The 15,397-nt window shown below is 39.7% G+C and overlaps 2 protein-coding genes across 3 annotated transcripts; one reads left to right on the forward strand and one right to left on the reverse strand.

Annotated features, from left to right (window-relative positions):
- Nucleotides 1–372: 372 nt before the first annotated feature.
- clrn2 (clarin 2) lies at nt 373–3,846 on the reverse strand. The gene is made up of 3 exons (XM_072383823.1): nt 3,594–3,846; nt 2,544–2,723; nt 373–733 (listed from the first exon to the last, which is right to left on the reverse strand). The coding sequence occupies exons 1-3, from the start codon at nt 3,844–3,846 to the stop codon at nt 465–467; spliced, it is 702 nt and encodes a 233-aa protein (XP_072239924.1). The 3' UTR covers nt 373–464.
- A 1,039-nt stretch (nt 3,847–4,885) lies between these two features.
- On the forward strand, nt 4,886–13,894 carry tapt1b (transmembrane anterior posterior transformation 1b). 2 transcript variants are annotated; one of them, XM_072384852.1, is made up of 14 exons: nt 4,886–5,114; nt 6,447–6,577; nt 6,673–6,791; nt 7,852–8,014; nt 8,125–8,260; nt 8,570–8,667; nt 8,750–8,819; nt 8,997–9,077; nt 9,307–9,416; nt 10,196–10,255; nt 11,150–11,218; nt 11,306–11,382; nt 11,481–11,653; nt 11,756–13,894. In XM_072384852.1, the coding sequence occupies exons 1-14, from the start codon at nt 4,937–4,939 to the stop codon at nt 12,010–12,012; spliced, it is 1,722 nt and encodes a 573-aa protein (XP_072240953.1). In that variant the 5' UTR covers nt 4,886–4,936; the 3' UTR covers nt 12,013–13,894. The 2 variants fall into 2 exon arrangements, with proteins under 2 accessions (XP_072240953.1, XP_072240954.1); XM_072384853.1 differs by having other exon boundaries at nt 11,759–13,894.
- Nucleotides 13,895–15,397: the final 1,503 nt, after the last annotated feature.

Here is a 15,397-nt window from a genome sequence, read left to right on the forward strand (position 1 = left end):
ACGTGCACAAAGACGTTTTAAATAAATCTGCATGCAGAAGTGTGAATGTTGAATTTAATGAAAGTCTTAAACTTAAACTGCTCCTATTTCTAAAACATCATGCATTTGTTTATTTACCTCAGGAGCCTTAAGCATCAGCAATGGCAAAGCATTTTCTATGAATCAAAGATAATAATAATCATGACACCTTAGAAGCTTTAGAAAGGGACACCAAAGACTCTGTTGCCATGAAATTACATGTAAAACATTTGTACAGTACATTCCATACACACAATGAAAAATATACATTTAGAAACATTATGTATACAACAACAGAATAAACAGCACAGGGTGTCAAACATTCAGAGGGGAATTTTGGGAATTGGCCCAAAACCATGCAAAAGTGCGCAAATAGGACTTCATGCTTTTCTCTGATCAGCTGTGAGTGATGGAAACGCTGCCAATTATGCTTTTCTGTCTGTCCCTCAGTAGAGCAGGTCCAGAGAAGAAATTGTAGGTTCTTCAGGCTTCTTGATCTCTGGCTTGGGCAGCTTAATACGACTCATCGCAACCACTCCACAGACAGCAAAGTGAGTCCCAATGCTGCCGACCCCAAGCCAGAAAGACCAGTCCAGATTGTCTTCCAAGACAACGAGGATGAAGAGGTTCTCCCGATAATTCGCCACCCGCTCTGTTAGCCCGTGGTGTCTCACAGCTGACAGGAAACACAAAACACCCAGGGAACCAAAGACAGCTGGAAACAGATGAGGGAGGATATCAGGCAGGCTAAACATTCTGGAACAGGAATGCCGGTGAAGGAATAACACACTGTTAAAAATTAGAAATTTGAGAAACAAAACAGTCTCATAGCTATTAGAGAAAGATGATTTAGGTGAAGTGACAGAAAAGAAAAAGAAGAAAAGTTAGGAACAGAATGGGTGGTTTTTAATCCTCTGCAGTGATTTCTTGTCTGCGACACAGTTGCTTCCATACCAAAACAGGATGCCGTAATATATATGATGTCATCTGTTTATATTAATGATGTCATCTGTTTATATTTATCATGTCATCTGATAATATGTGTATGATGTCATCTCTTTATGTTTATGACGTCATCTGTTCATATATATGATGTCATCTGTTCAAAAATATGATGTCATCTGTTTGTCTATTATGTCACCTGTTCATGTTTATGATGCCATCTCTTTCTATTCATCATGTCATCTGTTTGTCTCTGACGTCATCTGTTCATGTTTATGACGCCTTCTCTTTATGTTTATGATGTCATCTGTTCATGTTTATGACGTCATCTCTTTATGTTTATGATGTCATCTGTTTATATTCATGATGTCATCTGTTTATAGTCATGATGTTATCTGTTTATGACGTCATCTGTTCATATATATGTCTTTTATATTAGCTGTTTGATGCATCTGTTTATATGTATGACATCTGTTTATATTTATGACGTCATATGTTTATATTCACAATGTCATCTGTTTATGTTTAAGATTCATGTTTATATTCATGATGCCATCTATGTTTATGACGTCATCTGTTTGTCTATTACATCATCTGTTCATATTTATGACGTCATTTCTCTATATTTATGACGTCATCTTTTTATAGTCATGATGCCATCTGTTTATATTCATGTCATCTGTATATGATGTCATCTGTTTGTCTATGACATAATTTGTTCATATATATGATGCCATCTGTTCATATATATGATGTAATCTCTTTATGTTTATGACATCATCTGTTCATATATGATGTCATCTGTCTATTTATGATGTCATCTGTTCATGTTTATGATATTATCTGTTAATGTCTATGACGTAATATGTTCATGTTTATAACATCTCTTTATGTTTATGATGTCATCTTTTCATATATATGATGTAATATTTTCATGTCTATGATGTCAGGTGTTTCTATTCATGTCATCTGTTTATGACATCACTGTTCATGTTTATGACGTCATCTGTTTATATCTATGATGTAATCTGTTTATATGTATGATGTCATCTGTTTATCTGATTTCATCTTTTGTTTATGTAGTCATTTGTTTATTTCTGTGATGTTATCGATGACATTTCTTATTCATGTTGTCATCTCTTTATATCTATGATCATCTGTATCATCTTTTTATATTCATTATGTCATCTCTTTATATTGATGATGCCATCTCTTCATGTTTATGACGTCATCTATTTATATATATATACAGATGAAATCATAAATCTGTTTGTATCTATGACGTCATCTCTTTATATTTTGTCATCTGTTTATATTTATTATGTCATGTTTATTTATGATGTCATCTGTTTATATCTATGTCATCTGTTTATATATATGATGTCACCTGTTTATCCATGATGTCACCTGTTTATATTTATCATGTCATCTGTTTATGTCTATGATGTGATCTATTCATGTTCATAATGTGATCTGTTTATATTCATGAAATCTGTTTATGTTTATGATATCATCATTTCATTATACAACAATGTTGAGAGACATATAAGGGGGAAAATGTTGAAGACACAGTCCTCACATACCTGCAATGAAGTTCCACAAATAAAGTCCTTTGTGGCCTTTGATGCTCTGGTAGGGAACCTTACGTGCATTGTAAATGCAGAAAGACAGACTGACCAGCGCGAAGCCCACAGCCACCAGGAGGAAAAGAATCACCATCATGTGAAGGCCACCATTCAGTGTTCGCACAAGCTTTGGGAAAACTGTGGATTCCCACAGACACAAGGAGAGCTGGACTGTGAATATTGTCATGGTTTGGGTTTTGTTTTGTGTTGACGTGGTTTGTTTTCTCTCTTATTAGTTAGCTTAACGGTCACTTCCTGTGTTATTTTTTAAATAATTTCTCCATTTCAGTTAGTTTTGTTAATCACATTAATACACTGTTAATCACTTTTGGATGTATGACCCCTTTTCCTGCTTTGCTTATAAGAAACTCTTGTCTGTAAAGATTACCATGCTGACCTAGTTTTCAACCTTGCTCTACCAATAAACTTATTGATGTAATTGGTATTATAATAAAAATTATAAAAACAATTTTGAATTTCCCCCACTGGGGGATGAATAAAGTATTTCTATTCTGTTTTATTCTAAACAGCCTTTGGATTTTTTTCTGATAGTGACCTGAGTCTGGGTTCTCCATCCCTCAACAATAATAGAGAGAATCAGCAAGGGCTGTGAGGAGGACATGGAGGTTTTCGATATACAGCGTACTTAATAAGCAAATCCCATTAAAGCATTAAAACTGGCTTTATTAATGATTGGCTATACAACTAAAGGGGGGGAAATCACTGTGGCATTATTAACACATGGTTTTGATATCAAGTCTGCACATCTAATTTGACAGTGGACATTTTAGCATCACAAAATTCTACGGAAACAAAGAAAATAAAATTAGATTTCAGAATATAAACACATGGACATCCTGAGTATATCTTGTCCACATTTCAAACCCCTGTCATGGTTGTATCCTGCCGATCAGTGAGCTATTGATAGTCTGAGGGCTTATTTGGAAAAGAAAAATACTGTGGTCCGGTAGTTAAGATAGTTTACAAGTTATATAGACGATATCTTACTGTAGATTTTGGAGCGCCTGTTCCCGAGTCCGCACTTCTTGGTCTTCCCTCCCTGGAACAAACCGTAGTAGATGTGCCCGATGAACTGTTCCAGCTCAGGATGGGACGCATTCACTATCTCCGCTCCGGTTTTACACAGGATCCGTCCGGTAACCCACCGCTCCGTGGACAGGGCCACCACCAGGAGGACCACCGAGCAGACACACAGCACTGAGGCCACCGAGAATACCACTCGTTTCCACAGAGAAGGCATATTACGAGCCCATTGTGCCCAGAAGAAGGTAATACGACGCCTGGCAGCGACCGCGGGACGCGCTCGGTGATCAACATGAGTTTATATATTTTGATAAATGAAAAACATTCATAATCAGAGAAAAAAAGCTGTTGCTCTTAGTGCGACGTTTCTTGTATTCACGTGTAAGAGACACGAAAGGAGAAACTTAATCTATGGCGGTCAAGGAGATCCCTTACCGGTAGAAACTGTATCCGCGTACGAGGCGCCTGTTTCTGCTCCCTCACGCGCGCTCGCGCGCACACACACACACTTCTCTTTATTCATGTGATGAATTAACCTTTGCAACTTGGCATTTAAATGCAGAAATTGATGTATCCAAACGCTGACCTTGGTGGCAGATGAAGCTGTAAAACCAAATTAACGAATTTAATTGTCCTCTTTGATTCATTATAATTCAGACCCTAAAGGTCAATTTAGAGCATCCAAACCACGTGGGTTTGCATGTATGCGATATGGTCCCCACATCCTTTTCTTGCAAGCTCCACCAATTAAAGCAAAGTCTGTGCATATCAGTGTGTAAACTAACCATGGAGTTTACACACACATTACGTTTTAAGACGCCTTCTCAACTCAGCAATATCATTGTTAAAGTATACCTGCCGTAAGGCTTTACAAAACTATGCATGTTTCTTACTTTTCATACAAATGCACTTTAACGCAGAAACATCACTGTTTGTGTCTACACTTAATATGTACTGAATTGTGCACTTTACGTACTACAATTTGATCTAGCTTGTTGTTCTTTAATGTAATGGTCCGATTTGTTAGGTTTGACTTTTGTATAATTAATTGATTACCGTTTTCACTTTAAATCTAGTGTCCTTTTTTCATTTCTCAGCTGTTTATCTGAGCTATGATGTACGTCTGTTGTGCACTGTTGATGCCATTAAAGATGTTCGAAATTGTTTTTCATAAACTCAGGAAAGTGTGAAACGTAATCTCGGCGCCTTTGGTGACATCTGCTGGTGAGAATGTATAGCTACAGTGCGTGATGACGCCAAGCGTGTGACGCGATCTCCCAGGCAGCAGCTGAGACCGTTTGGTGAAGATGGCGGACTTGCTGTCGACAGGTATAGGAGAGGAGAATGAAAAGGAGAAGGAGGGCAGGCTGCGGGACAGAAAGCCTGCCAAAACGGACAAGAGCAAGGAGAAAGACGGAGTCACCGACACGCTTAGTTCCAATGATAAAAATGGCGACAGAAAGGGCCAGAAACGCAACCTGTCAGGTGAGAAACTGGTTTCCTCAGCCACGGACCCTCAGCTTGTCAAACTCTTATTATGCTGACAAAGTTATTTGCCTGTAAACCAACTGGATATTTATCATCTTTGCAGTATGACGTTTCTTTGGTACGCAGATACAATTACAATTTCTGAACCTGTGCAGCTCAGCGCGCGGTTCTTGATCTGGTGTTGTAGCTACACCTACTGTTTGTGAAACACTAAGCGCGACTAAAATAATGCCAGGAGCATAAGTAGTGACATCTGCATCCGAATCACGTGTAGCAGTGGGATTCCTAACTGTCGGCGTGACAGTGCAACTGTTTCATTTTATTCAGGGGTCCCCATAAGCCAGTTTGCTTCTGTCAAACTAGATGTTGTGGGTTTTGCGCATGCGCACTGATAAGTACGGCTGGATAGTGGAAACGTTCTGTACGTGGCTGAAATAATATGGTCACCCATACACATGCTTGTCAGATGATTTAATATGCACATATCCGCTCCTTAGAGCAGACAGTTTTTTTATTTGATGCAGGAACAGTCGGTTTGATGTTGGCAAATGACAGTGGTATTTTTATATCTTAATGTCCCTCTGTGCCTTCACTGTTTACACAACACCTTCATGGAAATCAGCCACCGTTTATTTTACATACCCATGTCTCTTACATTGCCTACAATTCCCGTTTGCATCTCCGCTTAATGGATGCTGGGTTCCAGACTTTCCATTCATTTGATGTAGCTTTCATTTGCCTCTTGCCATGTAAACATATGTTTTTACTTACTCTATATACAAAGAAGTTGTGAAGTACAGACACAGGGAGCAAAAAATGCTGAGAGCTTGGAGCACAGTTTGAACTTTGATGGAGATGGCTCTTGATTTATCGTTTAATCAAATGAAGGGAACAAAACTTGTTGTGTGAGGAGTAAATGACCAGAATGATGTGAGCAACTAATTATATGTGCAAGGCAAGGGTAAATGAAGGAACATTATTAACAACTTCCTAGTCGAATGGAAGCTTCTTTGAACATGTTAAAGGAACACAGAGAACTCAAGTGAAATCAAATGGCTTCTAAAGCTTCATCATAAGTACCTTCGAGGTGAACCAGAGCCCCAGTTGTGAACCTGACCCTCTCACCAGACACCAGGGGCCAACCTCACAGTTGCTCTTTTTCATGGTATGAGGCAATGGCGCGATATCACTGAACTGTACAGTTACCCATGTTTTACCAGGTGATCGTGACAAGATCAAAGCAAAGCTCCAAGAAGAAGTTGTTTCATTGTCAGTGTCTGTTTGTAACTCGTAAATATTTTTTTTCTCTTTCTCTTTGTGTTTTCCCAGACCTGTCTTTGGTCAGATTTATAACTACTGAGCTCACAAGAGGCTACTTCCTTGAACACAATGAGGCCAAATACACAGAGCGCAGAGAGAGGGTGTACACCTGCCTTCGCATCCCCAAGGAGCTGGAGAAGGTAATCGTACAAGGAACTTAGTTTAAAGCAATTCCAATCAGTGTCACGTCAAAATGAATTGTATTTAGTTTCTCTCTCTCATTCTCTTTCTCTAGTTGATGACTTTCGGCTTCTTCCTCTGTCTGGATACCTTTCTCTATGTGTTCACACTGTTGCCCCTCAGGGTGATTCTGGCCCTTTTACGACTCCTCACGGTGCCATGCTGTGGCCTCAGGTACCATATGTTCTTAGATATTGGGAATGCTGTTTTGCAAAAAATTATTTTATGCATAAATGAACCATTACGCAAAAATAATTCTACTTTTAAATGAGTTGTAAACATCTTTATAATTTTAGTCCACTGCATTCTGATACAGTTTTAACCAAAGCCCAAGTTTATTAGATTCGTAAAAGGCTGTTTTTGCTGGCGTCAACATATCATGCTGCGTTACTCGACGTATTTGGCTGTATTATTTACTGATGATTATGCATGTTCATCCACTTGTTTGGTTTATGTTATTAAAGAGGAGCTACAACTTCATTAACTATATCAAGCAAGTAGATGTTAATCAGAGATAATTTTAGAGCTAGTTTTGTCCAACAGAAAAGGTACTGTTTAGTTTCCTGTGGATGGCAAAGCAGCTAATCCTGAGAGCATCAAATGCTCTGGTGATGATGAGAACTGTCAAAAAGCTGCAGATTACTTTGATGTCAGTCAACTGAAAGTTGTAACTCTACAAGAAAGTGAACATCTGTACAAAGTGGGAACTGATGTGTAGATTAATTACCTGTTGATGAGAAGAAAATTAATCAAAATGACTGATAATCAGTTTAATTACAATCACCGAGGCATTATCGAGATAAAATGTAAATAAACCTCTGGATTTCAAATGTTCAACTATAAAGAACGGCTCACTTGAAGCTGTCCCCCCCCCCCCCCCCCCCCCCCCCCCCCCCCCACATAGTTTACTGCTGTTTCATAGTGTTGTTGGAGATTTTTATTTTTTTAACTATTCTCTAACAATTCATGGACAGCAATTTATGCATGAAAGATGAAATAGAAATCTTAATAATGAGTTTATACAACAAAGATGGTTAGTTGCAGCCAAGTTACAAACTGAAGTCCAAATACATTAGCAGAGCATTTATTTATATGTGAAATCAGTGCCACACTGTTCCTAACCTCTGGAGGGCAGCAGAGTCCTGTCCGATGATTGTGACCTGCCTGTTGCGGCTCTGCTCTTGATGGTGTTTTCAGGTAACATTTTCTTTTCCATAATATGCGTTGTGTGTAGGGGCTCCCGCTTGCTCCAGCCAGCTCAGGTATGCGATGTGCTGAAAGGCTTCATTATGGTGCTGTGTTACTCGATGATGAGCTACGTGGATTACTCCATGATGTACCACCTCATCAGGGGACAGTCTGTGATCAAACTCTACATCATCTACAACATGTTAGAGGTACAGCCAGATCATGCTTCCTCTTGTTTCTATCTGATTATACTGTACCGCCAGTTACCTTAATATCCCCCCTACTGTTATCCTGTCATTATTTATTATTGTGTTGTCAGGTGGCAGACCGCCTGTTCTCATCATTTGGCCAGGACATCCTGGATGCTCTGTACTGGACAGCCACAGAGCCCAAAGAGAAGAAGAGAGCGCACATAGGCGTGATTCCTCACTTCCTCATGGCTGTGCTCTACGTCTGTATCCTCACTGAGATGAAAATGCATTGTTGTAGGCAGTCAGCATGTCTTTATTATGAGCTCCTGAAGGAGTCCAAAGTGTAGAATAAAAACACCACTTATCTTTTCTTTTTCTTTTTTTTCTCACACAAATCAAGCAATGTGAAAAAAAGTGATGTTTTTATTCATTTAGGAACATTTTTATGGACTGTATCAGTGATTCTAACTAGTTGTGCATATTAATTGGCAGAAGGTAAAAGTAACAGAAAGCAGATTGTTGTTCTACTAATTGTACAACAAGTGTGTTTTTCCTCAGCATGTATTTAATCAGTTCTTCATGCCATCCTTATCATGGTTCAGGCCACAACTCTCAATGTAGCCTTCAACTCCCACAACAAGTCTCTGCTCACCATAATGATGTCTAACAATGTGAGTATGATGCACAGTCCGTATAGAAAAGGCTTTGTGCTGCAGCATGAATCGAGTCGTGACGTTTTGGGTCTCTTTGCAGTTTGTGGAGATCAAAGGAAGTGTGTTCAAGAAGTTTGAGAAGAACAACCTTTTCCAGATGTCTAATAGTGGTGCGTGGTGACAGATGTTTTCAACAAAAAACATACTTTTTAAAAAAAAATTAATAATAATACATTTTTTTTGGCCTTCAGCCTTGAAACTAATCCAAGGTAAATTTCTGGAATTGAGTTCAGCGGCAGTAAGCATAAAGTAGGTTAATCCAGGATTGATTTGTTTGTGTCCAACAGACATAAAGGAGAGGTTCACCAACTACATCCTCCTGCTCATTGTCTGTCTGAGAAACATGGAGCAGTTTTCATGGAACCCTGGTAACTAATGCAGGCCCTGCAAACAACACACAGGATGCTATGTATAGTATATACACCATGTAGTTTACTATCCTGCAGATAAATGCACATCACATTAATCCTTATGGGCTCATTCTCAGATATTCTCGTTGTCGCCGAGCTGTCACATTTCTTGGGTTTCTCTCCACTTTTAAACGTATCGTTGAATGAATTATTTGTGCTGATTCACCTTTGGTGTGTTTGTTTTTAGACCACTTGTGGGTGCTCTTTCCAGATGTAGTCATGGTTATAACTTCAGAGGTTGCCGTGGATGTCGTTAAACACGCCTTCATCACCAAATTCAATGACATCAGTGCTGATGTGAGTCGTTTCCCTTTGCTTTCACAGTCTTTTTCTTTTGGATGTTGTGCAATTTGGGTCGAGTGCAGCAAGCGAGCAATCTTCAAGAATGAATCTTCAGTCTTTACAGACTTTGAATAATTTTCCACTGTCTCTGGGATTCTTGTCCTACTCAACTGACCGAGGTGTTTTGCAAACTGGTATCTTTTCCCCTCTCTTTTCCACTCTTGTCCATCCAGCCCCTCACTCCTTATACTATCTGCTGTACTATCACAGAGAAAGTGTGAGACTGCTGAGCCCCTTTCTCTCATTTCATCCTCACCTTGTTGGTTTTTCCCACCTGCTTTGCTCACATGTCGTTGTTCCTCAACAACATGTTGATTTCCTTCAAGGTCCAGTCATGGTTATGTAACAGAGACCTGTCCCACAAGAAGGGATTAACAGTTTATCTTCAAACTGTCAAATCTGATCACACAGACCTCACCTCGTTAGAGTTCAAGCCCTTGTGAACAAATGCTAGTCCACTTGTAATGGTAATCCATGTGTGCACGTTTTCACTTTGGACTTTTTTTTGTCGCAGGCGTTGCTAACAAGGCGCATGTCCTGCCACAAACTTTACTGTACCCAACCTCCAATGGTGGGATACTGTAAAGTAAACAAGAAGCAGATGCACTTCAAGCTGAAAAGTTCACTTTTCTGTCATCTATTACAATGAATTCACCCTGTACTCTATAACTGTATATTTGTTTGATGTTGTCTGCCTGTGCTTAGGAATACTGTCACTCTGGATCTTTTTCCAGGTATACAGTGAATATCGAGCCAGCCTCGCCTTCGACCTTGTGAGCAGTCGACAGAAAAATGTGAGTGAAAAAAAAGCTGTTGAGCTGTTTCCCCGCCAAAAACTCTTTACACCAACTCTAAGAAACAAATGTACAGGACAGTGTTGCTTGCACAGTTTTATCAGACATCTTCTACTTGGCTTCTTATTCATTAGTAAAACATTATTCAGTATGTGGAGGTTAATGCCAATTAATGTGGACTTTACCAAACCCCAGAAGGGGGTCAACCATCAAATATGACTCCAAAGCCGTTCTCACGCAGCCACCAAAGTCGTGAAATGTTCCAAAGATGTTCGATTTAGCTGTTAATATACATCCCAATCCTCCCCTGGTTGTTAGCTGTGGGTGGTGAGTAAAGGAATGATGCAAATGCAGGTGGAAGAAATGAGCTCACCTTTAGGGATAGGGTGAGAAGCTCAAAGTGAAGTCGCTGCTGCTCCTCCGCACCAAAATGGACAACTTGTACACTCCCAGACCCACAGTTTTCATACTTGTACTTGTACATTAAAATCTCATCAACCAATTTCTAGATATAATAACTGCATTGACATGTCTGTTTTTGTGTAATCCCCTCAGTGACAATCTGTCATTATTATCCACTGGTGATAAATACACCCACAGCCTCTAAAAGTATAAATAACAGAGCAGTATGTCCCACTACAAGGCAGTTTGTAGTGTGACAAAACATCATCTTCTACAGAAGCATCCTTTTAAAATGCAGTCATTATGCATTCTGCAAATCCTTTTTTTTTTGCTCTAATCATAATGTTGGAGAGGAAGACTCTCATCCCCCCCTGGGTTTTAATGTCAAAATTTGATTAAAAATGTTATGTGCTGAGTAATTAATTAATTTAGGTAGTAGAACAGTGCTGCCTGTTGATGCTTTAGATGATGATGTGATAAATGCGTCCACAGGCTTACACAGACTACAGCGACTCAGTGTCCAGAAGAATGGGCTTCATCCCTCTTCCTTTAGCTCTGCTGGTCAGTCATTCTTTCTTTGAAATTGAGTCCTACTGAACTGATGTGTAAAAAGTATAATTAGCTAATGCTTTTGTCTTTTTATTCCAGCTGATTAGAGTAGTGACCAGCTCAGTGAAGATCCAGGGTTCACTCTCCTTTATGTGTGTGCTCCTTTTTTACTTGGGGTAAGTACTGACCATTACGTCTGCAGCATTGACATGTTTTTAGATTTTTCAGTTACAATATGCCACCTATTCCCAACGTTGAATGTGTCTTTGTGCAGGATGATCACTCTGAAGGTGCTGAACAGTATTGTTCTCCTTGGAACATCTTGCATGTTCGTGAAAGAGGCTAACATGGAAGAAAAACTCTTCGATCCACCTCCCTCTGTCGCCTCCAGCCGAGCAAACTCCAGAGCTCACCGAACAAAACAAGTCCACACTGCACCACACCAAGGTTGTTCATCCCTCTCTGTCATATCCCTGTTGATAAATGGCTTGATAAAATTTCCCATGAATGTATTCTTCTGCTGATATTTTCTCTCATCGCCCGCTCCAGCAGAGCCCACGACTGACAGAGTAGGAATACCCCCGGCATCAGACATTTCTCAGCCTACGGTTACGGCAGAGAGCGCCGCACCCGTACTCCCCAAGAGTGACTCGGACATATTCCTGACAACTCCGGATGAGGAGGATGACAACAAAATCATAAACACTGATACCGGATTGGAAGGAGATGGACTCAAGCACAGACCACCCAAAAAAGACTTGTTGGAGATCGACCGATTCACCATCTGTGGCAACCGAATAGACTGAATGCTGTAGGAACCACCAGTGGGTGCAGTGTTCTGGCAACACAGTAGGGTTCAGGGATCAGACAAAGGTCACTGAGCATGCTCAGACCTGACTCTTTCTTATGCGCCTGACCCCTCGACTATTTATTTATTTATTACTGACAAAACCAGCCAAGGCATAAAACTGTTACATCGGAGGCCTCATCAGGCGTTTCCAGCTCATCCTGGACGTGTTCGATGAACCAAGTAGACTCTGGCAGTGGGTCGTGGTTGTCGTGGCAACACACAGGCACGCTTGCTGATGACGGGGGGAAACACGAATGAAGCAAGCTGCAGTTGGAGAAAAGTGCAGAGGAGAAATAAAATGTGATTGTTTGAGCATAACAACGGGACTGTGTATAGGTGCGTGTTCAAGAGCACAATTATACGCACAGCGAGGAGTTGTTTTTAGAAAGAACAAAATTTGTCAGTTTAACGTTTTTTATTTTTTTTTATTTTTTTTTTTATTTCCAGTCTGACAAATTCAAATATTTGAGACTAAACTTTTTATTACAGATTACTTTTTCTAAATTTACCACATTCATCTGCAGGACCATGACTGAGTCACATGGGCACTTTTTAAATTTTAAAGTCACCCTATGAACACGCACTAACACACTCAGAGAGCTCTTGTTTGACTGGAGTTGCAGCGACGAGCGCAGTTTATCATGCTGAATGTAGCAGCTGTGACATTAAGAACGTGTTTTTTTTTTTTTGTTTTTGTTTTTTTTGTTTTTTTTTGCATGAACGCATCATCTCCACCGTTTGGAGGGTTTAGTGCAATGCAGTGTGTGTTGATATTCTTACTTTGAAGCACTGAGAAGACTGTGCCGATTTGTTGAGGTGCGAGTCTTTATCCACAGATATTTCAGTTATTTTTCCCCAACATGCTTGATTTTTACTTTAATAGTTCAACCATGCAGACTGCAAATAGTTCTGCCAGCAAACACAGACGTTAATAACTCGTGTTGGAAACTGTGGTCTGATCCTTAGATTTGTGGTGTGTGCTCTTCCAGTTCCTCTCTGTTATGAAAAATTACAGAAAAGATTTCGTATATACAGATAAACATTGCAACCCGAGTGCTTACATACTATAAGGCTTTGCAACTGCATTTACAATGGAGCTTTAAAAAAAAAAGAAAAAGGATTTTAAGTTGCTCCTGTCATCTGTTGTTCTTCTCTGGTTTTAATTTGTTGGAAAAGGCTCTTGCTATAAAAGATGTTTGTGTATCCGTTGAAAATATGCTATTGATCATATCAAGTCAACATAGGCCTTGGTTTGTCCCTCTCATGTGTTATCAGTATTTCTAAATATAAGCAAAGAGGCGGGCCAAAATTAGCTTTTGTTCTCACCCAAGCTGTGAACCAAAATTTTTATACAAGTTGTTAGTTGTTTTGTACAAAACAACGCATCCACGTCTTGCTCGCTCAATGCGATGCAAGTGAGAAGAGAGAAAGGATACCTGGAGAGCAGTTCGGGTGAAAGAAGGTGCCCCAAACTAAAAAGTGATGGGACACTTATTTGATAATGAATTGGTGATTGTTCAGTTTTCAGGAATAACTGGTATTTGTTACTTAATTGTGATTTCTATATGCAGGTAATGCATGAGAGGCACAAGCAGGGCCAAAGTCAAGCTCCTCTAAAGGAACACAGTCATAACAGTGAAGTAGATAAGTGCATACTTATGAAAGAAGTGGGTGAATGCATTTTGAGTGAGAGGTCATTAGCTCTGCGTGGACGGATCTCTCTTGTACGTGTATGAATCAGACATAGTGATGTTTTTATTTTTTCATGTACAACTTATCTGTGTAATCACTCTCCTTATACGATACAAGGAGAATAAAACAATACTTTGTTTTGTAAAGCTTTCTGGTTTGATTTTAAATGCTTGTGTGTGTGATAGCAGGGAACAGTGGCGGTTGTTTCAGCGAAACGAGTCACTGCACTCTCTGTTAACGGGGAAAACACTGCAGTCCACTGTTCGCCTGAGCAGATGTATGGAGAGTGTCGCAGTCATCACATATTCACACTCACTGGGACTATTTTGGTGTCTGAACACGGCATATTTTGGTTTTTTTTCATGATCCTTTACATTGAACTGGTTACGTGTTGTGTGAGGTTACACAGTAAAACAGGATGGAAGAGAGCACGGTGGTATTCGGAGACTTAAAAGCAGTTTTTCCAAGACTACTCGCTTTAACCAGCTTTTATTGTGACCAGACTTTGGGTGTTCCCCCTTTTAACTAAAACGTCACATGTTTCACCATCCAGTGATCCGGCTGCAGAGTCCATGAGCATCTTCGGTTTATACTCACAACGAGCAGCTTTGGAGACCAAACAAATGCTTTAAAAAAAATCCAGGAGGATTTGTAGACTGTCAGTAAATCAGAATGCAGTGATTTGAAAACAGTTTAAACTATTGTGGAAGATGAAAATGGTGCAGACCAAACGGAGTAAAAAGTATAAAAACGGAGAAAAAAGATGTCCTATTTTGAGCTGCACTCGCAAGTCCCCAAAAAGAACTTAAAAATATGGTTGTGTTAGTTTTTCACTTCACCTCAACCCTTCTTCAAGCAACTCAGGCAAAAAAGAATGTTGTTTTTCTTTTTCTAAAATTAGCATTTGGTGGTTAAGGACTGTGTTCTCCGACAATGCTTTTCAGAAAGGTTCCGGTGTTCCTTTTTAATACTGTGCCACCAAAAACATGTTGTTTTGTTTTTTAGCCTTGTCCCCAGTGTACAGAGATTTCTCTGGATTCTCTGAATCTTTTAATGCTATTATACACAGAAGATGATGAAAAGCCCAAATAATTTCCAGGGCTCTAGGTGGGCTTTATTTAGAGGAGAGAGTTAGGAAAGGAAAGCAGCCAGAGAGTTGAGGGATGTCATGCAGCAAAAGGTCCACTCCACCCGCTGAGTCACCCTGCGCCCCAAACTTTGCCCACTCTTTGCATATTTCATAACAAATCATACCACTGGCCTGCTGCTAAATTACCTAATTGGTTTTGAGGTATTCTCTTTGGGTTTTGTTTTTTTTGCATTCTTGAAAAAAATATGGAAGTTATGTTGTACAAACACGGTAATCCTTCGTGGACAAATATTAAGTATGCAACTAATGTATAATTACAAAGGATTATTCTCTTAACACAATTGTCGAGTCACAGCGATGTGCCATTTTGATGTTCTGGAAAAATGAACCAAACCAATATTGGACACTTGGATCCACACAAACACTTCTCAGATGAACAGTTCTCATCATGAATGAATTCCTGAATGGGCCTACAGACCAGAGGCCAAAAGGGGGTCAGGTGGAGGCTGGTCTTCACTTCATCAGAAAATCTCAGAAACAATGTGACCTCAATCAATCT

The sequence above is a fragment of the Leuresthes tenuis genome, unplaced genomic scaffold (assembly GCF_036924035.1).
Source record: "Leuresthes tenuis unplaced genomic scaffold, fLeuTen1.0.hap1 SCAF_4, whole genome shotgun sequence".
NCBI lineage: Eukaryota > Metazoa > Chordata > Actinopteri > Atheriniformes > Atherinopsidae > Leuresthes > Leuresthes tenuis.

Coding starts and splice junctions, on each gene's coding strand:
- tapt1b (XM_072384852.1), top strand. CDS start 4,937: ATGGCGGACTTGCTGTCGACAGGTATAGGAGAGGAGAATGAAAAGGAG. Junction 9,417..10,195: donor TCAATGACATCAGTGCTGAT/GTGAGTCGTTTC, acceptor ATCTTTTTCCAG/GTATACAGTGAATATCGAGC. Junction 11,219..11,305: donor CTCTTCCTTTAGCTCTGCTG/GTCAGTCATTCT, acceptor TTTTTATTCCAG/CTGATTAGAGTAGTGACCAG.
- clrn2 (XM_072383823.1), bottom strand. CDS start 3,846: ATGCCTTCTCTGTGGAAACGAGTGGTATTCTCGGTGGCCTCAGTGCTG. Junction 2,724..3,593: donor CAGGCGCTCCAAAATCTACA/GTAAGATATCGT, acceptor GGGAATCCACAG/TTTTCCCAAAGCTTGTGCGA. Junction 734..2,543: donor TTTGTGGAACTTCATTGCAG/GTATGTGAGGAC, acceptor ATCTGTTTCCAG/CTGTCTTTGGTTCCCTGGGT.